At 46.8% G+C, this 24,778-nt stretch overlaps 1 protein-coding gene across 1 annotated transcript; it reads left to right on the forward strand.

Moving 5' to 3' along the window:
* On the forward strand, positions 1–24,778 carry Angel1 (angel homolog 1). The gene is made up of 10 exons (XM_052739224.1): positions 1–132; positions 3,491–4,066; positions 5,069–5,295; positions 5,728–5,797; positions 6,459–6,892; positions 8,957–9,083; positions 9,710–9,820; positions 19,602–19,671; positions 21,584–21,747; positions 22,851–24,778. Exons 1-10 carry the CDS (start codon positions 69–71, stop codon positions 23,009–23,011), a joined length of 2,004 nt encoding a protein of 667 aa, XP_052595184.1. The 5' UTR covers positions 1–68; the 3' UTR covers positions 23,012–24,778.

The raw sequence follows: 24,778 nt of genomic DNA on the forward strand, positions 1-24,778 counted from the left end.
CAGACAGAGGGAGACCGGTGTGCGGCGGGCGGTGCTGGAGGGGCGGCGGCGCGGGCAGGCGGCCGGCCATGATCGCGTCGTGCCTGTGTTACCTGCTGCTGCCGGCCGCGCGCCTCTTCCGCTCCCTCTCAGGTACCGGCCTCGCGTCCTGTGGGGCGGGGAGCTGGGGCTGCGCCCTGTGTGGGCGGGAGTGGGGGGGGGGGGGTCCGCGGGCCCTAGGGTGGAGCGGCGGGCCTCACACCCGCCGCCCTCGGCTGGCGGCAAGGTGTGAGGTGGCTCTTGAGCCCGGTCCGCGGGCCGTTCTGGCCCCACGAGGCTCGGGCTGGCCGGCGACTCTCGTGGGCAGCCCCTCCTCACGCTGTGGGCTGGTGACGTCGGGCCACGGTTAACGTGGACCCAGGGCTGGGGCAGGGGGCGCCCTCCTAGGCTGTGGCGGTGGTCCTGGGGCAGGCGGAGACACTCCCGGGGGTCGGGAGCGGTGGCAACCCCGGACAGGCGAGGACCGGGCTTCTCGGCAGGTAGAATCGGGGAGCGGTGGGCCCTGAGACGGTGGGCTCGCTTCACCGAGGCTTCTCACGGCGGCCTGTCATCTGCTGGCCTCTGGCCGTTCACGTCTAGTTGAAAAAAAAAAAAAAACAACTTAATGCTCAGAAGCCAGAGGCGTTTAAACCTCCGCGTCTGGAGCAAGTGTTTAGAGAGAGATGTGATAGGTTGGATGCCTTGGTGAGGGAGGTGGTTGTCACTTCTGCATAATCTGCCTTCTCTCTGCTTTTGAGATCCGCAGGCTTTCATGCAACCCCAGTTTTTCTCTGAGGTCCCGCAGAATTCCCAGGCTTCTCCTGTAGCTTAAGGGGGCAGTATCAAGAAGGGTTTTCTTAGAAATAAGAGGCCCAACTGCATTCTGTGCCTTTTTTTTTCTTTGTGGAGCTGCACTCTGTGGGTGACGGATACTATATTTTTATATCAAATATTAAAATTTTTAAAACATTGTCTCCACTAGACTGCTAGCTTCAACAGAGCCTTGTCCGGTTGTTCTCTGTATCTCATGCCAACACATGACCTGCTGGCCGCCATGGGTTTCCAGAGGCTTCAGGAAGGGGTGTCCATACTTCTCAGGAATGGGAAATCCTACAGAAGTCACTGTTTACAGAGAACCCAGCATAGTCCTTTAATTATGTGGCTATCTAGTCTCTACAATGGTAGTCTTAATATTAGTCCACAGGTTTCCCAGTCAGTAGAATTCTAGGGATTTTAGAGGAGCCTTCCACCCACACATTATAAAGTGACAAGTATATTAATTTTGTATATTTGGTATTTTGAAAAAGCTTTGTTTAAGCAGCATTCTCCTCTTGAAAAACAATCACCACCAAAGCTCCTCTGGCATGTGCCATATATAATGTTTCAAGGGACAGATAGTTAACAAGTTGGTAACTGAATCCCAGCAACCAGCCTGTGGCTTGAGAGCGTTCTTGATGTTTTAGAGCAGACCATTTATTGTGTTATAAGATGTTTGGTGGCATCCCCGCCCCTTGACCAATGGCACTGTCACAGTTGTGGTCCCACAGTGGCTCTGGACATTGCTGTTCCCTAAGGGCAAAATCTGCCTCTCTCACCTAGTTGAAAAATACTGATTTAATTTTTTTAAAGATTTATTTTTTTTATTATGTATACAGAAGAGGGTGCCAGATCTCATTGCAGATGGTTGTGAGCCACCATGTGGGTGCTGGGAATTGAACTCGGGACCTCTGGAAGAGCATTCAGTGCTCTTAACCTCTGAGCCATCTCTCCAGCCCCCCACTTTTTTTTTTTTCTTTCAAGACAGGGTTTCTTTGTGTAATAACTCTGGCTGTCCTGGAACTCTCTCTGTAGACCAGGCTGGCTTCAAACTCACAGAGATCTCCTGCCTCTGCCTCCCAAGTTCTGGGATTAAAGGCGTGTGCCACCACCGCCTGGCCACTGATTTAAGTTTTAAAAGATTTATTTACTAGTCTGTGTGTGTGTGTGTGTGTGTGTGTGTGTGTGTGTGTGTGTGTGTGTGTGTGTGCGCGCGCACAGCATGTGTGTATGTGGTGGTGGTGGGGCTTGCCATGGTTTGCGAAGTCAGAGGCCAGCTTGTGGATATGGTTCCTTCACCCTTTTCTTCGGCAAGTGCCTTTATTTGCTGAGCCATCTTGCTGGCCCAGATTTACCACTTATTTAGAAGGACATAAATTCATACAGTTCACATGGCTACTTGAGTTTTCACCATTTTGAAGTTTTTCATTCCTCTAAAAAATTGTCGAGGAAATGAGTGTCTAATGATCGTGGGCCATCATTGTGTGCATGTCATTTGTTCTGACATGTAAATAAGCTCTGGTGTGTGTGCATGTGTGTGTTGGGAGGGGCGTTACTGGCTGTCATCAAAACGTTACTTTGAAGCTCCCATTTTAGAGTTCCCTGCCTGCTTTATTGCCTGTTGACTGTCATTCATGGCTGCCACAGCAGAGATGACAGCTGTCTTGTCACTGTCGGTTGCTGGTGCCTTCTGATTTACAGTCTGATGTGTTATGGAGTGAGAAAACAGATAATGAGGTTTGTGAAAATGTTATGGGTGGAATAAATAGCTCTGGGAAGAGACCTAGGGGTTTTGTTAAAAAGTAAGTTGATTTTTTTTTTAAGACTGTCCACTTTATTATATTATTTTTGGAATGCTTTCATAGATTAGGGAGTCTATAGAGCTTGAAAACTCTTGGGAGTTACCTGGTTTGAACAACTCTGGTTCTCATCTTAAGGTCAAGAGTAAGCCCTTTTGAAGGAGCATTGTTTAGGGTCAGTTTTGTTCATTTTGTTACAAGGCTATGCTTCTGTATTATTTCATGTGTTAGTTCTAATGTAATGTGGTTTTCAGGACCCGAGAGTTGATGTTAGAAGTAGTGTCTTTAGGACTGGAGAATGGCTCAGTGGTTAAGAGCACTGGCCGTTTTTCTAGGGAACCCAGGTTTGGTTTATTCTCAGCCCTCATGTGGTAGCTTACAACAATCTGTAACTCCAGGCCCAGGGGACCCCACACCATTATCTTACCCCTGTGGGTACCAGGCACTTACATGATACACAGACATCCATGTAGACAGAACACCCATACACATAAAGTGAATAAATCAAAAATTAAACAGTAGGGTTTACTTCCAGGAAAAGGGATGAGGTTGTATGTGCCCATCTGTGTTCTAGGCTATCCCCTGGGATTAGCTGTTATTTCATTCTTGCATTGAAATTTATTGGGTCCCTGCCATGCAAGTTGGTTAATACTCGTAAAGCAGTTAAAACAGTGTCTGGCACATAGAAAGCACTGCTAAGACAATGTTTCAGGTATTAGGTTGGGAAGGCTATGGCAGTACAATATGAGCAAGCTGGATGTGGTTATTGCTCCTCTGAGGCTCCTATGCTAGCAAAGGAGTACTGTAGAATGAGTGCTGCTGTCTTCTTATAACCTCATACTTTGTTTCCTTTCTAGATGCTTTCTTTACATGTCGAAAAAATGCCCTTCTGGAGAAGAGCTCGTCCCCCCAGGTAGAGGGTAACTTTGCCATGGCCCCTCGGGGGCCTGACCAAGAGGAGTGTGAGGGCCTGCTGCAGCAGTGGCAAGAAGAAGGTTGGAGCCAGGCACTCTCTACTGCGAGTGAGGGTCCTCTTGCAGATAAGGGACTAGCTGAGAGCAGTCTGGCACTCCTGATGGATAATTCTGGAGAACAGGATGCTGCCTCGGAGGACAAGTGGTCCAGCAGGCAGCTGAGTGACCTTCGGGCAGCAGAGAACCTGGACCAGCCTTTCCCTGAGGTGCCAGGGGAAGAGCCACTGGCCGAGGTTGAGGGCCCTTTGTGGGCAGCTGTCCCTGTGCAGACAGGGCCCCAGTATGCAGACTGCGCTGTCCTCCCAATGGGCGCAATGGCTGCAGAGCAATGGGAAGAGGACCCTGCAATGGTGGCCTGGAGTATAGCACCGGAGCCTATGCTCCAGGAAGAGACTTCCATGTGGCCCTTTGAAGGCCTGGAGCAGCTGCAGCCTCCCCCGATGGAAATACCCTATCATGGTGAGTCTGGCAACCAGCATAGGGAGCCACGTGCAGGTCGCTTGGAAAAGATCCTGTAGTGGGGAGTTCTGCTGCCACATTTATTTGACTCTTGCAGGATCAGATATTGGGGGTGTCTTAAAGGTCATCATATCTATCCTCAGGGGCCTACAGATGAAACGTCACAGTGCAGAGAGGCAGTGGGACCTGCCTGATGTCTTGCAGTTAGAGAACTGAGTGAGGCCCAGCCTTAGCTCTGAAACTCTACACTGTTGCTCTGCAGATGTGACACAGGCAGGGTCTTGTGGAGGCAGGGGTAGAGAGCTCTCAGGGCCTCCACTCTGCCTCAAGGAGAATAACTGGGTTCATTTATGTTGCTTTTTTTTTTTTTTTTTTTTTTTTGGTTTTTCGAGACAGGGTTTCTCTGTGTAGTTTTGGCGCCTTTCCTGGAACTCACTCGGTAGACCAGGCTGGCCTGGAACTCACGGAGATCCGCCTGGCTCTGCCTCCCGAGTGCTGGGATTAAAGGCGTGCGCCACCACTGCCCGGCTCATTTATGTTACTTATATTGGGAGTCTATGAAGATGTGAAGAAAATTCTGTGGCTTAAATAGGTTTGAAATCCGTTCAGGTGCTTCATAGTATCACCAGAAACCAGGTACAGATACAGAAAGCACTCAGGGCTGAAGTTACTCTCCACATGTCTTTAACCCCAGGAGACTCTTCATCATACCCACTGCATTATTCCCCAGAGACTCGTGGTTATATCATAGGTGGGAACTTGTTAGACTCCTAAGTATTCTTGAGCATATGCTAGTGCTAGGTAGCCAGGGGATACGGTGATGGACAGGCCGAGATTATCTCTAGCTCTGAGGAGCTTTACTATCAGCTCCAAAAAATGCCCTGAGAGGGATGGGTGGCGGGGGCAATGGAGAAAGGAACCTCAGGCATGACATTGTGACTTCGGGTAGTAGTGACTTGGCCGCTGGACAACCTGTGAACTCTTCTCTTGTCCCCTTTGCAGAAATCCTGTGGCGAGAATGGGAGGATTTCTCCACGCAGCCAGATGCTCAGGGTCTGGAGGCAGGGGATGGCCCTCAGTTCCAGTTCACTCTGATGTCGTATAACATCCTGGCCCAGGATCTGATGCAGCAGAGCTCAGAGCTCTATTTGCATTGCCATCCAGACATCCTCAACTGGAATTACCGCTTTGCCAACCTCATGCAGGAATTCCAGCACTGGGACCCTGATGTGAGTGAAGAGGGAGATGCACCATCCTGCCTAGGTGTAGGACCCAGGGTGTTTTCTGACGCTTAGGGAGAATGAGACCCTACTCCATAGCTACTCAGATGCTGACAGTAGTGCCAGATAAGCTAAGATTATCTTTGGCTCTATGGATGGCAGACAGGTTTGAGTTTGCTTGCCCTGGAGTGAAGTATTTTGGGCAGATGCCAAGATGATCCTCTAGTATACATTTTCTAGCACCCTTACACAGGAATTCACAGGGTGGGGAAGCCTAACACACCTGCTCTTGCTGGGGGTGGCCATCTGTCTGGGAAGTCAGCCCTGTGGGAAGTTTCACTATGACCCTCAATCTGGTCTGGGGGCCTGCTCCTAGGGAGTAGGAGTCGTCACATTGCCTCTGGCCCCCTGGAGTGATTGGTTCTCTTGTCAATTTCCCAGATCCTGTGTCTTCAGGAAGTCCAGGAAGACCATTACTGGGAGCAGCTGGAGCCCTCTCTGCGGATGATGGGTACTGCAGCTCCCCAGCGTGTGCGCCAGCCCTTCCTCCTCCAGCCCTGCAGGCTCTCTCCTGAGGAGACCTCCTCCTCTTTGTGTCTTAGTAAACCAGCAGCCTTGCCTGGGGCCTAGTTCTTTTCACGTGGGGGTGAGAAAGTAGAGCTCTAGTTTTTGAAATCTTTGAAGTAACCAACTCCATGAACTCCATGAGGCTGCGTGTTAGTAATCCCATTTTACAGATGAGAAACAGGTTCCAAAAATTGGTTTGACTTGCTCAAAATCCCCAAACTACAAAGCTAGTAGGTTGTGGAGTCAGGACTCCCGCTTGTCTGGCTCTGGATTCAAGGCACTAGGGACTGGAGAAGCCACATTGCTGGTAACCCTCTGGGTCACAGGACCCCCTTTGGAGCCAGTTTTGCCTCTGATGACAAGCCTCTGTTCTTCCTGTCTTGTGTTGCTTGTACTCATCTCTTGCTCCTCCCCTTTCTGGTCCCTCAGGCTTCTGGTTATGGCTGTAAGGGAGTCTCTGCAGAACCCAGAGGTAGCAAGAGCTCACTCTTACGGGGCTCCAGGATCGGTGCCTCAGGCACGGACCCTTTGTGCTGCTGCAGTGGTCGGAAGGGATTCAGGATTCACCGACTCTGACCCATCTCCATGGTGGTGTTTCCTTACAGGCTTCACCTGTTTTTACAAGAGGAGGACTGGGTGTAAAACGGATGGCTGTGCTGTGTGCTACAAGCCCACCAGATTCCGTCTGCTCTGTGCCAGCCCTGTGGAGTTCTTCCGACCTGGGTTGGAGCTCCTCAATCGGGACAATGTGGGCTTAGTGTTGCTGCTGCAGCCGCTAGTCCCAGAAGGTCTGGGGCAAGTCTCAGTGGCTCCCCTATGTGTGGCAAATACCCATGTCCTGTACAACCCACGTCGGGGTGATGTCAAGCTGGCCCAGATGGCCATTCTTCTGGCCGAAGTGGACAAGGTGGCCAGGTTGTCAGATGGCAGCCACTGCCCTATCATCTTGTGTGGGGACCTGAATTCTGTCCCTGATTCACCTCTCTACAACTTCATCAGGGATGGAGAGCTCCAGTACAATGGGATGCCAGCCTGGAAGGTGAAGTGGGGCAACCACTGGGGTGGGAACATGGATGAGGGAGAGAGCTGGGGGTTGGCGTCAAGTGCTGCTTCTGTGGCAGCTGACTGTGGCTGCTGATGTGGAAGAGCAGTGTCTGCTCCTGGAGGCTAGCAGCACATAAGTACCTCCAGCACATCGAACATCTTCCCATTTGTATCATCTTTTAATTTGCAAGTGAGCCTTATAAATTGTTTAAGAATTAAAACACAAAATAAGAGAAAATATCCCTTTATTGCCCAAATCCCCTACCATCCATGTAGAGGGAAGTGATGACTCCAAGTTTAGCAGAATTCTTGCATTTACAGTGGTATTTATGCTCCTATAGTAGTACCACAGTTTACATTTATTAAACCCTTAGCTGTGTGTCAAGTAATTTTGAGCACTTCACATGCATCAGCTCTTCAATTTTCCCTGTTCCTGTCATTGCTTCCATCTTGATCAATGCAGGAACTAAGGCACAGAGATGGTAAATAATTTTGTTTAGGTCATGCAGTTAGTGGTCTGGCCTTTAGTATGTGCTGTGATCACCATAACAGGAGATATGTAAGTCTGCCACATGTGTTTATCAGCACAACACAGTACTGGTTTTGTTTGGGGCTTTTTTTCTTTCAGTCAGTAATTTGCATTTGAGTCTAATTTCTTACAGCTGCCACATAGTGGTAGCATAGATAGCTCATGGCTTTATCAGCTTGTGCTGACTTTATTGTACATTGCTTAATCTTTTTGTTCCTCTCTCGTCTCTTCTGGTTCAGCTTATTGCTTAAGTTTTGGCAGAGCGCGGTGGAGAGGGGACACAAAGTGACGGAACTGTTATTGAGTACTTGGGCTTTTATTTGAATGAGGTTACTTAAGTGCTGGCAGTGTCCTGGTTGCCTAGAGCAGGGCATTAGCCTGCTCTACAGGAGCTGCCTTCAAGAAGCTCAGGGGCAGGAGAATTTGCTGAGTGCCTACCAAATGACAGGCACTGTTAGGCACTGGCTGTGAGAGCACTTGTTTGGAAACCAGACAGCCCTGAATTCAAATCCCTGCTCTGCCATCCTGGCAAGTTAGGGAGCTTTCTCAAGTCCCCTTTGCTTCATCTGTACACTGAGGATTTAATGGGACCAACAGTAGATACTTCATGATTACGTGAAATGGTGCATGTAAAGTTTTCAGTGCCTCGTTCAAAGGGAGCAGTCAGTAATTGGTAGTGGTTATTATTAGTGTAAGATTTTTATTGTATTAGTAGTATTAGTGTCACATTTCCTAGCAAAGGATATTAACTTAAAGAACATAAGTAAGTAACTTGTCTAAAGTCATAGCTCTCAAGTGGCCATTCAGTTCCAAGTCTCTTTTACTCCGGATTATAGACGATTTTTATGTCCTTTCAGGGCAGAGGGATTGTGTCTGTCCTGAGTCTATCCCAGTGCCTTGCACATGGTTAGCATTCAGATATTTGTTGTTGAATGAAATCAAGGGAATTTTGCTGCCCACACTGGGGATATGTGAATGACTGATATTGCTGAATGTTTCCCCCATGCACTCTGTCCGTTCCCAGGCTGCTCATGACCTTGACTGAGGATGGTGACAGAGATACGGTAAAGTGCTTGGTGCATTCCCCGTTTGGTTTTACCCTGTGGTTTCCCAATAACAGACTCAAGGAACTGACTTTGATCTAGAAGATGCAGAGTTGAGGATGGCAGGATAAACCTGTATCCATTACAAATCAAATTCTGTCGAGAGTCGGCCTCCCTGGTAGAGGATTGCGTAGATTTTTCTGAGGTGAACCTTAGGACCACATGCTCATACAGTTCTGTTTTCCTTGACTTGTTCTTCACTCTCTTTCCATTCTCCCCTATCTCATGGACATTTAAGTGTTTTTAGTGAGAATGTAATGTTAGTTCCTTCTTGCTGCCTTCCCCTGAGGTTCACGTGGCTTGCTCATTTCATGTGTATACTGTCTGTCTGACTGTGTGTGTTTGTATTTGTTCAAATGCCCCCAGACATGAGTCATTTCCATTTTCTGTCTTGGCCTCCTCATCCCCACCTTGCTCTTTCTTGTAGGTTTCTGGACAGGAAGACTTCTCTCATCAGCTTTACCAGAGGAAGCTGCAGGCCCCACTGTGGCCCAGCTCCCTGGGCATCACTGATTGCTGCCAGTATGTCACCTCCTGTCATCCCAAGAGATCAGGTAAGCACACATTCTTTCGTTGCTTTGAAGTGGGTTTTTTGTTTGCTTATTTTTTGTTTTGTTTTGTTTTTGGTTTTTTGCCTGCATGATTCTGTATCCACCATGCCTGTGCCTGGTGCCTTCAGAGGCTAGAGGAGGGCCTCAGATCCCTTGGTACTAGGGTTAACAGATGGCTGTGAGCTGTCACGTGGGTGCTGGGAACCAAACTTGGGTAGCACAAGCAAGAGTAACTTGTGCTTTTAATGGCCAAGCCATCTCTCCAGCCCTCATATACCACATTCCTCCTCTTGTTTTTTTGTTTTTCTTTCAAGAAAGGGTTTCTCATAGCCCTGGCTGTCCTGGAACCCACTCTGTAGACCAGGCTGGCCTCCAACATGGCCTTCATGTTCATGTGGGGTGAGAGCTTGCTCTCGATAACAAGAGGAAGTGTGACCTCCTGGAGTTTCCTAGCAAGTTCCCGCTTTTCTCATTGTCCTCCATCTGCCCCTGACTGAAATGAAAGAATCTCCCGACCTCAGCGGCAGATCTGCTCTGTGCTCTTATGCTAGAAGGTTCCTGGTGCTCAGGCGCTCTCAGCATGGGACTCTTTGCCTTTCTTTCACTATATGGCATTTCCTGGTTTATAGAGAGACGTCAGTATGGCCGAGACTTCCTGCTACGATTCCGCTTCTGCAACATCGCTTGTCAGCGGCCGGTAGGACTGGTCCTCATGGAAGGAGTGACAGACACTAAGCCAGGTAACAGGAGGCCTGTTTTCTTCACCCCCGACATTTATAACTTCTTGTTTTCTAGTCTCCTCTCTCTCCCTCTTCTTAAAAAGCTTTGTTTATTTTGTGTGTACGTGTAGATATGTGTACCATGCACATGCAGGTGCCTGCAGGGAACAGAATAGGGCGTCAGATCCCTGGAGCTGGAGTTACAGGTGGTTGTGAGCTTTCTAAATGTGGGTACTGAGAACTGAACCTGCATCCTTCTTCAAGAGCAGCAAGTGCCTTTAACTGCTGAGCCATCTTTCCAGCCCGTTCCTAGTCTCTTCTAAAGTTAGTTCTTGATCAGCTTCTGATCATGAGTTTAGAAGAAGGGAGGTGAGTTGAGTGCATGCATTGGATGTGTATTTGGATAAGAGCACTGGACCGTAAACCAAGAGCCCTGGGTTCTTGCCAGCTCTGAGACTGGGTGAGCCAGTTAACCTTTTTAGGATTTAACATTTATAGGGGAGACGATGCCTATATCACAGGGCTTTGAAACTGAGAGGCAGCAGAGGGCCTGATCACAAGAACAACTTGCTCCTGTGGAGAACTTCCAGTTTAGATGTAACGGTATTTTTGATAGCCCCACTTTCTTGTCTCTGAAACCACTTCAAAGTAATAATGAAGATGGAGTAAAAAAAACCAAAGGCAAACTCCATCTTTTTTTTTTTTTTTGGTTTTTCGAGACAGGGTTTCTCTGTGTAGCTTTGCGCCTTTCCTGGAACTCGCTTTGGAGACCAGGCTGGCCTCGAACTCACAGAGATCCGCCTGGCTCTGCCTCCCGAGTGCTGGGATTAAAGGCGTGCGCCACTACCGCCCGGCTCAAACTCCATCTTTTATACAGCTAGGAGATCCGAAGGTACAAACCGCAGTGAATTGTAATGGCTACAAGGGGAAATGGGCTGGGATGCCAGAGGAAATATGGAGTCTTACCTATGGGGCTGTATAGATCTCAGAACTACACTGTATTTCCCCAAGGTGAGGCATGCCGTTTGAGGGACAGTCCCCAAATCTCTTGCTTTTTCAACACGAGTGGAATGCATACAGCGTGATAGAAAAGTCTGCAGACTGTTTTGTTCCTGAAAGGCCGTGTGAGGAGGACTGTTCGGGGCATCAGGCTGCATTTCAGTCAGCAGGCTGTTGAGTGTCTGAGGGGTGATGGCGGTTCTTCCAGAGCTGCATAGCCCTCTGGCTCCAGAGAAGTGAAGATGAATCCTGTGTTAAAAGCAAAATTCTTATTACTTAGACCATGTGCTCAGTGTTTCCTTTATATAAACTTCATATAAATAGCTGGTATAGAATACCATAGCTAACTCAAAGCTGGCCTTGCTCAGAGTAATACTGTGGAGTCTCCACTAAATATATGAAGTAGTGGAAAACCAAAGGCAGGTAACAGACGCTCTAGAAAAGGAAGATAGTAAAAGAATGCTTCAAAGGTAAACATTGGAACTATGGAAATGATTATTTCTCTGTGAATAAAAAGATGAGACGATCCCTAGCTGAGGAGCTATTGGCAGTTGATGGCTTCTAAGAGTTTGTTTTCTTTAGGGATGTGGCCCCTGTGAGACTGCCTGTGATCCAGCAGATGGCCCTATACTCTTGCACATAGTGGCAGCACTAAGTGAGCTCAGTGGGTTTGAAAAACACCCACACAAAACTGGGAGAGTTCAGTGATGGGGATCCAGGGGACATTGGAAGAGGGGGGAGCTGGGAGGGCCTGATCAAGAGACACACATTATATGCATGTGGGAAGTTCTCAAACAGTGGAAGTGGTTATCTTTATAAAATAGTACAAAAAAGAAAACACTTGTCTTAAAAAACTCAGACCAGGCACCTAACATCAGAAGATGAAAACTAAGCCGTGGTGCTCAGAGTAAAAGTAGGGAGCTGGGGTGTGCGCAGGAGTAGAGCACTTCCTCGGCAGTGGCCCTGGGGGAGATGATACACCTGTCTCATTCAGGGCCAGCAGCTCAGCTCAGAATTTTAAGATTACAAAATCCCCAAATAAAACAATAACAGTCTCACATGGATAACTTTATATTAAGAATAGATTATTTTGCCAGTCGGTGGTGGCACACGCCTTTATCCCAGCACTCAGGAGGCAGCGGCAGGTGAATCTCTGTGAGTTCGAGGCCAGCCTGATCTACAAAGTGAGTTCCAGAACAGCCAGAGCTGTTATACAGAGAAACCTTCTCTCAAAAAACCATTAAAAAAAAAAAAAGAATAGAGTATTTTAAAAAATGAGTGCACACTTGAATGAAACATAAAATAGCACTGAAACGTAATAGGAAACACAATTAGACCAAGACCTTTAACCTACACATGATAATCACTTTCTAAGTAGAAAAGAATTGTTGTACTGGGCATGGTGGTGCTGAGGAGGCTGAGGGGGACGAGGAGATCGAGGCCGTTCAGCCTAAACTACATAACAAGATCTGTATCAAAAAAGTGTTATAATGGGAACGACTGAGTAACAGTGCAAACCAATTGCAGTGTTTTCACACTTGAGGTAGAGTACGGGTGAGCACACATGCTTACCACATGCTTTGTTGCCCCCAATCCAGGGCTGAACAGGCTACTGTTGAATCTCTTTAGAAACTCTCCATCTGCAAAGCTTGCATCACTGTAGACCAGAAATGAAAAGATTTACTGTGTGCAAATGGTTTTCTAGAGGATCTGTTTAAATATGTGAACAGATACAACTTCTGGTTTAATACCAGAGTTACCCAGTTTTAAGTACATATCAAAATATGCCACCTTGTCTGTGACACTAACTTCAGTGGTGACCTCCTAGTGCAAAGGGAGATGCAGTGCTGGCCGTGTGGCTTGACTTCCAGAACTGACTAGCATGTAACTAGTGCTTTACCTCGCCCCCACTGTGTGATATAAAACACTGATTCTTACCTTCCCAACTTCCTTTGTGAAAGAATGAATCTTTTTTTTTTTTAAATGATTCCTTTTTTAAGACTGATTTTTTTTTTTAAATGTGTGCAAGTGTTTTGCCTGCCTATATGTCTGTACACCAATTGCTTTCAGTGCCCTTAGAGGCCAAAAGAGGGTGTCCGATCCTCTGGAACAGGAGGTAAAGATGGTTGTGAGCTGCCATGTGGGTGCAGGGAACTGAACCTGGGTCCTTTGCGAGAGCAACAAGTGCTCTGGACTGCTGAGCCATCTCCAGCCTCCACAATGATTCTTTGTTTGATTTTTTTTAAGACAGGGTTTCTCTGTGTAGCTCTGGCTGTCCTGGAACTCACTCTGTAGACCAGGCTGGCCTCGAACTCACAGAGATCTTCCTGCCTCTGCCTCCCTAGTGCTGGGATTAAAGGCGTGTGCTACCATTGCCTGGCTCATGATTCCTTTTTTCTTTTTTAATTTAACTTTTTTTAATTTAATTTAATTTAATTTTTTTATTTTTTGTTGTTGTTGTTTTCTGTATGAGTGCTCTGTCTACATGTATGCCTGCATGCCAGAAGAGGGCATCAGATCTTATTATAGATGGTTGTTGCTGGGAATTGAACTCAGGACCTCTGGAAGAGTAGCCAGTGCTCTTAACTGCTGAGCCATCTCTCCAGCCCACTCATAATGATTCTTAAGTAGGATATTTAAATTAAAGCTCTCTCTTGCTAATGCTTCTAAGTGTAGTGATCTCCCCTCCCCATTTTCCATGATGGGGAATCTCTCTTGGGCATATTATATAAGAACACTAATTCCATTAATGACTGTTTAGCACAGTGGTTCTCAACTGTGAGTTGTGACCCCTTGAGGATCAAATGAACCCTTTCACAGGGGTTGCCTAAGACTATTGGAAATAATAGATATTTACATTACAATTCATAGCAGTAGCAAAGTGACAGCTATGAAATAGCAATGAAATAATTTTGTGTTTGGGGTCACTACAACATGAAGAACTGTATTAAAGGGTCACAGCATTAGGAAGGCTGAGAACCACTGGTTTGGCAGAATAACAGTAGTAGGTTCTCCCCTAGGGCTTGTGACCTATCTAGCCACAGGTTCTTAGCTCCAGTGGTGGTTCTGGGTATTGGTTCAGTCTTGTGAAGTGGGCCTTAAATATAGTCAGAAAGTCCCATAACATTTGTGTCACCAGTACATCAGGAGGTGTATTCTGCCAGGCTGGTCTTTGTAGCTCACACAGGAGTTCACATCTGGGTAAGACTGATGACTTTCCTCCTCCAGTAGCATGCAGAGCACCTTCTAGCACTCGAAAGCTAGCCAATAGGGAGAAGCTTCTAGGTCAGTACCAGTTTGATTTCTCCTTGTTCTGTCACTCAAGTATGTGGTGTCTTCAGTGATAGGGTCTTACCGTCACGTTCTGAAGGGTGACCAAGAACACACTAAGAACACACTAAGACAGTAGCCTGTAATATTTGGGTGTGTGTGGGACTCCACTGGCCAGCTACTCCAAAAGAGGTAACCCATTCTTGATACTGTGTTTTTTGTTAGCCTGTTGTGTCTAGTAGTACCATTATTATAGGGTAACTAACTCCATATCTCTGCTTTTCATCGATGTATAGATGACTTCTTCAAAAGGTCTTTAGTATTAGAATGAGGATTCCACACTTGTGGCCTAAATACTTCCCAAAGCTGCCGTTCTTCATATCATTGTTTTCTGGGGAATTCGGATTTTAACTTATGAATGTGTAAGGGTTCACAAATATTCACACTGTTGTAGACACTAAAGTGGTTCCCTGTGTTTCCTTTCTCATGGACACTTGTGTGTTTGCATTGGGCTTTACTCCGTGGCCCAGGATGGCCTAAAACTTACTGTGTAGCACAGACTGGCCTTGAACTCACAGGACTTCTCCTCTTTCAGCCTTCTGAGTATTAGTATTATAGGTGTGAGCCACCACACTTGGCACTTAGAGGTTTTAAAAAGTGCGGGTGGCTGTTTTTGTGGGTGCCAGAGATGCAGACTTATGTCCTCACGCTTGTGTTGTGTTACTCTGACTCACTGACCCATCCTCCTAGCACTTCAAATTAAAAATAGTTTCAGATTATTTTATGTGTATGAATGTTTTGCTTGCATGTATGTCTGTGCATCATAGGCATGCGTGGTGCCCAGAGGCCAGAAGAGGTTTCAGATCCTCTAGAACTGGAGTTACAGATGGTTATGAGACAGCATGTGGGTGCTGGGTCCTTTGTAAGAGCACCAAGTGCTCTAAACTGCTGAGGCATCTCTCCAGCCTCCACTTCAGGTTTTTGATAAGAGCAACCATGTATGAACTTTAGTACATTATAGAGGAAACAGCTGTCAATAGATGACTTTTGTAAGCCACTGGTTAAGCTGACTAGAAGGTTACTGGGAAAGACTGGTCAACTTCCCAAGCAGGGAAGTTCTGAATCTAGATTGCCTACTGGTTTGTATATGCTATACCGAGGCTCTTCCTTCCAAGTACTTGCTTGGTTGGCCACTTCCATCAAGGAATAGGACCTGGAAAAGATGTTGCAGCTGTGTAGAAAGAATTACATCTCATGTGAGGCCTTGAGTCCTGGGTAACTACCAGAATGGTGCTGTTTGGACACAGAACTACATGCATGGGAAGAACCAAGTGTTGTGGGAAACATTCGTTCCAGTTTTGCTGAGAAGAAGCCAGATGTGGTAGCATATGCCTTTAATCTCAGCACTTGGGAGGCAGAGGCAGGGGATCTGTGTGAGTTTGAGGCCAGCCTGGTCTACAGAGCAAGATCCAGTACAGCCAGAGCTAATAAGAGAGACCCTGTATCAACAAAACGAAACAAACCAACCAATATTGCTGAGAAGAATAAGCCTGAGGCCCTAGCTCAGTAGCAGGGTGCTTGTCTCACATGTGCAAGGCTCTGGGTTCAATCCCCAGCACCACCCAAAATAAAAATAAACGAATACATGAGCACACAGCCTGCTGGTTACTGTGATTTGTCTTGTATATTGTAGTGATGAAGGATACAACTCAAAGTGAAGAGTCAGCATTAGAATGCTGAAGTTTCAAGTAATACCTCATTAGTAACCATGATGTGACTGGTGAGGCGGAGTGGTCAGGAGATCACACAGTCTGTAACACAAGATGCTTTGTTCAAAATAGAAGAGAAGTGTTTGGCCTCCAGCACCGTAAAGAACAGAAACCAAAGCCACTGCAGCTCCCCAGACTTGCTTGCTTTAAGCATCTTCAGTGGCTTCCCTGTTAGGGTGAGGGACAAGACAGGGCACCGGCTATCATTTATGTTGGAACAGAGAAGCCGACAGAAATAGAAGCAAAAGAAAACACAGTGTTTACATTGGTGCTTGTTGGTGGTACCTCTGTGTAAATTGGTTGAGAGAAACAACCAAGGCCAATAGCATTAAACTGAAGATAATCCTGGGAAGTAGCTAGTTGTAAATTCATATGTAGCAATCAGCAGTGGTCACATATTATGTTCTTACTTTGTTAAAGGCATAATGAAAGCAGGATTCTGTTTGTAGGAGGAACAACAACAAAATAAATGATAGAAAAAAAAGCAGATACAGAAAATGGGATTTCCTCCCATCTGAATTACCAAAGTTTTTTTTTTTTTTTTTTTGCCAAAGTTGTCCATAATAGTCCTTTACCCTTTTAATTAAAAACTCTATTTAGGTGAAATTCATATAGTACAAAATCCACTTTCTAAAGTTCACTGGCTCTTAGTATATTTCAGAGTTGGCGTAGCCATGACTACAATGTAATTTTAGAACATTTTGTTCTTGCCCTGTGATATACTTCATCCTGGGGACTAAACTCAGGACCATGTGTTTACTAAGCAAGCACTCTGTCCCTGAGCTAAATTCTTTTTTTTTTTTTTTAAGGTTTATTTATTTATTTAGAAGAGGGCATCAGATCTCATTTCAGATGGTTTTGAGCCGCCATATGAGTGCTGGGAATTGAACTCAGGACCTCCGAAAGGGCAGCCAGTGTTCTTAACCTCTGAGCCATCTCTCTAGCCCATGAGCTAAATTCTTGAGTCTTAGTTGTAGAACATTTTTATCACCACTCAGAGAAGTTTCATACACACTGGTGGTCAGTTTCCATTCATCTTCCCCATGTCAAAAATTGAAGGACCATAGATGTGTGAATTTCTGGACTTTTAAAGTTTTTTTAAAAATTTTCTTCCATACAATATAGTATAATTATGTCCTTTCCCCTCCCCCAACTCCAACTCCTTGGGAATCCTCCTCACCTCCCGACCCACCAACTCCATGTTCTCTCTCTCTTTCTCTGTCTCAAGAAAAAAAAAAAAAAGCAAAAAAAAAAGAAAGAAAAAGATCAGTAAGACAATAACTATCAAAATGAAATAAAAAGTATACAAAGAACATGGGGTCCATATTGTGTTGGCTACTCCTGGGCATGGGGCCTGCCCTCGAGTATGGTTGATATACCCCATGACACTCCATTGAAGAACATTGGTTTTTCCTTTCCCAGCATGTTTCAGTTGCAATCAGCTTCTTGGTTAGGGGTGGCACTTGGTGTCCGTTCCCCTTCTCGGTGCTGGGAATTGATGTGGTTTGAACCTGTGCGGGTCTTGTGCTTGTGATCACAGCCCCTGTGGAGTCTGGAAGACACCGTTTCCTTGGAGTCGTCCACCACCTCTGGCTCTTAGAATCTTTTTGCCTCCTCCTCCTCAGAGATCCTGGATCCTTGAGAGGAGGGGTTTGATGAAGACATCCCAATTAGGACTGGGTGCTCCGAAGTCTCTCACTCTGCACTTTGTCCCGTTGTGGGTCTCTGTGTTAATTCCCATCTACCACAGAAGAAGCTTCTCTGCTGGGGGCTGTGCGATGCTCCAATATCTCTCAGGACCATTGTTTCTAGGGCCATCCATTTACTTGAAAATTTCATAATCTCATTTTCTTAACAGCCGAATAATATTCCATTGTGTATTGTACCATATTTCTATTATCCATTCATGAGCTGATGGACATCTGAGCTGTTTCTAATTTCTGGCTTTTATAAATAGAGCAGCAATGAGCACGGATGAGCAGGTATCTCTGTAGTAAGATGTAGAGTCTTTTGAGTACATGCTCACCAGTAGAGTCCTTTGAGTAGACCCTGATCTCCACGGGGCTGCACCAGTTCATACTTCCAGCAGCAGGGAGTAAGTGTCCACGTCCTCACCAGCGTGAGCTGTCATTTGCTTTATTGATCTTGACCATTCGGACTGGGAAAAGATGAAATCTCAAAATAGTTTTAATTTGGATTTCACTGATGGCTAAAGATGTTGAACGTTTTAAAAGTGTTTCTCAATCATTTGTGTTTCATCTTTTGATGAAACTCTAGTTCTATTCCCCATTTTTAAATTGGGTTTTTTTTCTTGATGTTCATTTTTTTTTTTTAGTTCTTTATTTCTAGATACTAACTCACTCTCTCTCTCTCTCTCTCTCTCTCTCTCTCTCTCTCTCCCCCCCCCCCTCTCTGATCTCTCACCACACACACACACACACACACACACACACACACACACACACACACACACACGAACACATAAAATTGGTAAAGTTTTCCCCTATTTAGGCTGCCACTTTTCTTGAATGATGGTGTCCTTTGCTGTTTGGAATTAGCTTCATGAGGTTCCTTGGTTAATTGTCGATCTTACTGCCTGTACTGTTCAGAAAGTCTTTTCCTACACCAGTGAGTTCAAGTCTATTCCCTACTCTCTCTCCTACCAGATTCAGGGTACCTGGTCTTTTTTGAGGTTCTTAGCCCATTTGGAGTTGAGTTTTGTGCAGGGTGATAGATATGGATCTATTATCATTCTTTTACAGACAGCTCTCCAATTTGACCAGTGCCATTTGTTGAAGATGCTCTCTTTTCTCTAGGGTGTATTTTTGGTGTCTTTGTTTAAAAAAAGAATCAGATGTCTATAGGTGTATAGAATTATGTCTGGGTCTTTACATTATCCCATTGATCAACATGTCTGTTTTCATTCGGATACGATGCTGTTTTTGTTACTACAGCCCTGTAAAACAACCTGAAATCTGAGATGGTGATACTTCAGCAGTTCTTTTATACTCAGGATTGCTTTAGCTGTTCGTGCGTGTGTGTGTGTGTGTGTGTGTGTGTGTGTGTGTGTGTGTGTGTGTGTGTGTCTGTCTGTCTGTCTGTCTGTCTGCATATCAAGCTGAAGATTATTTTCTTCAAATTTTGTGAATTGTGTTGGAATTTTGATGGGATTGCATTGAATTGGTAAGTTGTTTTTGTTAGGATGGCCATTTTCACAGTATTAACCCTACTGACCTGTGAGAATGGGAGAGTTCTCCATCTCTTGGTGTATTCTTCAATTTCTTTCTTCAGTGCCTTTCACCTGCTTAGTTAGAGTTACCTCAAGGTATTTTATTTTTATTTATTTTTTGAGGCTATTGTGAAAGGTACTGTTTATCTGTTTTGTTTTGTTTTCTCAGTATGCTTGTCATTTGTATATAAGGACATGGCTACTTACTTTTGTGTGCTAATGTTGTATAAGGAATGTGTAGCATTGGTTGCCCCTGTACACGAGAAGTGAATGGTGAGTGTTGAGTGGGAGGGACTCTTGACTGGTTGATTTTCTTCTTCATTTTGTACCATGTGACCGTATAACCTATTTAAAACATGCAGGGTTTAAGCCTTGGTTCCTCTCCCTCCTTTTACCACTGTTTTTCTTTCCCTTTCCCTCCTTGACCTCCCGGAGCGGTGCAGCCAGGGTCTGAGAGGGGTCTGAAGGTGAAAGGTTCTGAGCCCGCTGCACAGGGTGTGGATAACAAGACCTTTTCCTCTCTGGCTCCCTACAGATCGACCTGCTGGTTGGGCCGAGAGTATCTTTGAGGAAGAGATATCAGAACTTGAGCCTGTCTTCTCCAGGTAAACTTCTTTCCAGTTCTTTTCAGTTTTCAGTCCAGGCAGGAGAGAGATCCTCACTGGCTATGCTAAGGCTGACTGGGGACTACTTTTGCTAAGCCCCCTCTTTTCCCTAATAAGCTTATTGAGGGCATGCATATATGCAAAAGCCAAGGTCATGTTCTTACAGGTGAAGAGCCCATGAAGTCCTTCCTCGAGGGAGAAAGGCTCCCGGCAGACATGCTGGTTCACATGAGTACACTGGTATTCTTTACCAGGCAGATGGAGAATAGGGATGAGGAGTGTAAGAGGGTCTCAGCTTTCACTTCTGTTTCTGTGTTGATTTTAGCGGAGCTCTCCAGCCTCTTGCTAGTATGGGAAGGAATTTGATGAGACTGAGTAATGTATTAGTTTTCCTTCTGTGTTAAAAGACCGTGACAGACGCAGTCAAAGGGAGGAAGGGCGGCTTATCCAGGCAGCAGAGCCATGGCCGGTCATGTGCACCTGCAGTCAGGGGACAGGGGCCGAATGCCAGTGTTTTGCCTGCTTTCTCCTTTGTTAAGTCTGAGACCTCTGCCTGTGGAATGTGCCACCCACAGTTGAGGTGGGCTTCCTGTCTCAGCCTTATCTAGGTAATTCCTCACAGGCATGCCCAGACGTGATTCTAAGATCCTTTCAAGTCGACAGCATTAACCAGCACAACTCTACCCCTTGTCACCTGGACAACTAACCACACCACTTTTAAGCCTTATCTTTCTTCCCCATGTCCCAAGGTTCATGGCAATCTTACAATACAAAATGCATTCAGCCCAACTTCAAAAGTCCCCATAGTCTCTAACAGTTCCAACATTATTTAAAAGTGTAAGTGATGAGCCTCTTCTGACACCAGGAACTCTCTTCACTGTAAGTCCCTAGAGAGGAAGGAAGCTGCGTGTGGAGGCACACACCTTTAACTCCAGCACTTGATCTCTGTGAATCTGAAACCAGCCTAGTTGGGGTACATAGTGAGTTCTAGCCCAGCCAAGGCTACATCGTGAAACCATGTCTCAAAAAAATTAAAAGCAAAACAAAACAAACCCAAACAACAAAAAGAAGTTACATACTTCAATATTCAATGGCACAGAGTAACCATGCCCCTTCTAAGGGACCAGGACCCAGCAGGGAAGAACACTAAACCTTGAAGCTCCATATTGGGAATCAGGCTCATGACAGCATCATCTGGATTCCAAAAGGCTTGGGTAGTCCCGCCTCTCCGGCTCTGCTGCCAATAGCACATCAGGCTAGCTCTGCTCCACACCTCCAGCTTTCCTTGGTGGATATACCATGGTTGTGGCATCTCCAGTATCCTAGTGTCTTAGTTACTGCCCTAATGCTGTGATGAAACACCATGCCCAAGGCAGATTTTAAAAGAAAGCATTTAATTGGGGGTTGCTTACAATTTCAGAGTGTTAGTCCATGGCCATCATGGCAGGGAACACAGAGGCAGCAGGAAGGCACAGTGCTGGAGCAGTAGCCGAGAGCTCACATCTGATCCACAGGAAGCAGGCAGAGAGAGAGGATAGCCAGGAGAGGAGAGAGAGACCTGGCCTGGTGTAGGCTTTTGAAACCTCCACGCTCACCCCTAGTGACACACTTTCTCCACCCAGGCCACATCTCTTAATCCTTCCCAAACAGTTCCACTAGCTAGGGACCAGAATTCAAACTACCACAGCTGGGGGCTGCACTGAAACTTAGACTCTCTCTTTACAACCTTACACAGCCTCTCAGAACTTCCTTACAGGAACTAACACTGCCACACATTTCCTGGTGTCAGCAACCTTTGAAATTGTCATTAGGTATTATCCTTTAAAAATATTCATCAAACCCACAGAGGAAGTGGCCTGAGGGAAAATGTAATGGTTTTTGTTAGCTGACGTCTTACCTTCTGTCCTTGTAGGACTATAGGTACCATCCAGCACTGCCTCCACCTGACCTCAGTATATACCCATTTCCTGCCCCAGCATGGCCGCCCAGAGGTCACAACGATGCCCTTAGGTCTTGGGATGACGGTGGATTACATTTTTTTCTCAGCCGAATCCTGTGAGAATGAGAATCGAGCCGGTAAGCCTGCTGAATCGGGTTTCTAAAGCTACCTGAGGGTGTCTGGGAATAGCTGGTGGTAGGTGTCTTTGGTGGCTTGGGTTACAGGAACCTGAGCACCACAGAAGCAGGCATCCTGCCAGCCTCGTGCACGCTCTTCCTGCAGGCTACCCCGTTTGCTTTCACCTCTTCTTGTAGTGTCAGGTTGGGGTGGGGACAGCCATTCCTGTTCCCATCACAGAGATAAAAGTAGAGCACTGGGAGAAACTAGGCTTGTCTAGGGCCAGAAGTCGGGGAGGGACTTGGTGGGTCAGACCCTGTTTCTTCTTGTCACTGGTTATGGTGAGCAGTGTGCCAGCCCTGTGCCTAGTGTGCTTATTACTTTTACAATGTTTAGATTAATTGCCCATGCGTGGAATCATGTTTTATATAAGGAGTCTATATTTCTTCCTTTCCTTTCTTTTTTCTTTTCTTTTTCTTTTTTTTTTTTGGTTTTTCGAGACAGGGTTTCTCTGTGTAGCTTTGTGCCTTTCCTGGAACTCGCTTTGGAGACCAGGCTGGCCTCGAACTCACAAAGATCCGCCTGCCTCTGCCTCCCAAGTGCTGGGATTAAAGGCGTGCGCCACCACCGCCCGGCTTCTTTTTTTTTTTTTTTTAAAAGATTTATTTATTATGTGTACAAGTATTCTACCCTCATGTATGCAGCCAGGCTAGAAGAGGGCGCCAGATCTCATTACAGTTGGTTGTGAGCCACCATGTGGGTGCTGGGAATTGAACTCAGGACCTCTGGAAGAACAGCCAGTGCTCCCAACCTCTGAGCCATCTCTCCAGCCCCTGGAGTCTATATTTGTTTGTCTCGAAAAATCAAAAGCTTTGTAACGTTGAGCCCAGAGCGTGTGTTCTGTTTGTCCCTGTGTCCCTGTACCTGTCTTCCTTCACTGATGTTATCACAGGGAAGCTTTCTAGTCAGCCTGTCAGGTGGAATGTGTGTGTGTGTGTGCGCGCGTGCACACACGTATGTGCATGCTATTCAATTCAAAGTGCGAGTTCTGGCTGAGGTCCATGTCTACCATGCAGCATGGCTGCTGGCTGTTGTACCTACTGGCTTCTGCTTTGTGCTCCAGATCACAGGCTGGATCGAGATGGGACTCTCAAGCTCCTGGGCCGCCTCTCCCTCCTCTCTGAAGAGATTCTCTGGGCTGCCAATGGCTTACCCAACCCCTTCTACTCTTCAGACCATCTCTGCCTGCTCGCCAGCTTCGGCATGGAAGTGACTGCCCCATGAGGGCCCCAGGGAAAGAGCTCACTGGATGGACGACTGCAAAGGCCCGTGCTGTGGAAACTTCTGTCCCTCCCCTCATTCCCTCCTGCCCGTGCTTAGACTCTCTCCAGGCCTGTCCACGTTCTCTGCCTGTGGTCCCTGCCCTGCCCCAACCTCTTCTCAATCCTGTGCCACGTGCTAGGTGGCCCTGGGAGAGGTGGAAAGCGTTCCTCTTCCTTCCATGTACCCAGAGCCCCTCCCCCATTGATGTTTAATGACCAGGGTTGCGGGAGTTATTGATCTCATTGGTTATTTGCTTTTAGGCCATTTCTTGGTGGCACCCTCTAACCTAACTTCTCCCTCCCTTTATGACCTCTGGGCTGGCATACACATGCAAGGTATGTGTAAAGCATGAGTTCTCTTGGGGTGGGACTGCCCAGCACTGCCAGGCCTGCCTCTGCCTAGTCCACGTGCCACCATGAGGTGCTGGGGTAAGGGCAGGTTGAGAGCACGACACAGGAGCTGTGTGCTACCAGGAGGCAGCAGGTGTAGGACCCTTTACCCTCCGAGGTCCGTTAGTCAGCTCGGCAGCCTGGGCATACTTGGGATTTCTGCAGACAGATTGGCCCACAGCCTGGAGCAGCAGCTCTGGGATGCACCACACACCAGAACTCCTCAGACCTGGATGATTTTGGTAGGACTTCTCTGAGGAAGGCAGTTTGAAGTCTTGTGTTGGGGTTCAGTGGGCTGGCACAGTGGTGGGAAGTTTAAAGCATTTTAGGATAAGAAGAAGGAACCTTCATGGAACTGTAGTCTCACTGGACTCTGCAGAACTGGGCAAGACTTCGAGTCCCAGCAGAAAGATCAAGAGGCTGTACAGCTGCCTTCACCAGGACTGGAGCCCCAGGGGGCGCGTGCTCTGACCTTTGCGCACCTAAGAGAGTTTCTTTCCTCCTCCTCACTCTACTCCCCCCACCCCCGCCCACCGTCTCCTGCCTTCCTTGTCCCTTCTGTGTTCTCTCTAGAGAAGACTGCTGTTCAGTCACTCCAAACCATCTCACAGCCTGGCTTTGGGCAAACTAGGTCCAAGAACTCAGGGTGAAAGTGCTTGCAGATTTGCTGTGCCTTTCCTCCCCAAACATGGGACCCCCTGATCCACTCCATGTAGCCCATGCCATGTCACCTGCATGCCTTACTCATCGCCGGGGTGCGGTCTAAGGTGTCCTTGGCAGACCCTCCACACAGCTTTAACTCAGTATCTGCTGGCCCTTGTTGGTTTGTCCGCTCCATTCCCCCCGAGACTGGAGGCTGTGGCTAGGGATGGTGGGCCAGAACTTTTCCTTTCTTTGAAAACCAAAGCCCTGGCTGGAATGCTGCTGCACTGCTGATTCTCAGCTTCCCAAGCTCAGGTTCTGGGGGACCTTCTTTTCCTGTGCGTGTCTGTTTTTAAGTTTTGTTTTCTGGGTACTGGACGTATGCCTGTCTGAGCCCCAGGCCTGCCTGTCCACGGCCCATTTTTCACCATCTCTCTCTCTGGTACCTCCTGAGATGGTTTCACAACTGTGCCCTGTTCTCAGGACAAGGGCCAATGACTAGTCCCTCTGCCCGGAAATGCAGGTTCGACTGCTGAAGAAGGTGGAGGGCTGGAGTTTGACGGTTTATCTTTTCCCTGTTTCTTATTTGTTTCTGTTTTAGAAATAAAGTGTGGGGGTTTAAATGGCACTTAAACTGCACTATGTAGCCGGCAGAACCAGGCAACGTTTTTCCCAATAAAGGCTTATCATGCCCCCA

The sequence above is a fragment of the Peromyscus californicus genome, unplaced genomic scaffold (assembly GCF_007827085.1).
Source record: "Peromyscus californicus insignis strain IS unplaced genomic scaffold, ASM782708v3 Scaffold_15__1_contigs__length_86483966, whole genome shotgun sequence".
NCBI lineage: Eukaryota > Metazoa > Chordata > Mammalia > Rodentia > Cricetidae > Peromyscus > Peromyscus californicus.

Excerpts from the sequence above, each read along its gene's own strand:
- Angel1 (XM_052739224.1), top strand. The coding sequence starts at position 69 with ATGATCGCGTCGTGCCTGTGTTACCTGCTGCTGCCGGCCGCGCGCCTC. Across the intron at positions 133-3,490 it reads CCTCTTCCGCTCCCTCTCAG|ATGCTTTCTTTACATGTCGA; the intron begins GTACCGGCCTCG and ends TTTCCTTTCTAG. Across the intron at positions 5,798-6,458 it reads GCCCTCTCTGCGGATGATGG|GCTTCACCTGTTTTTACAAG; the intron begins GTACTGCAGCTC and ends GTTTCCTTACAG.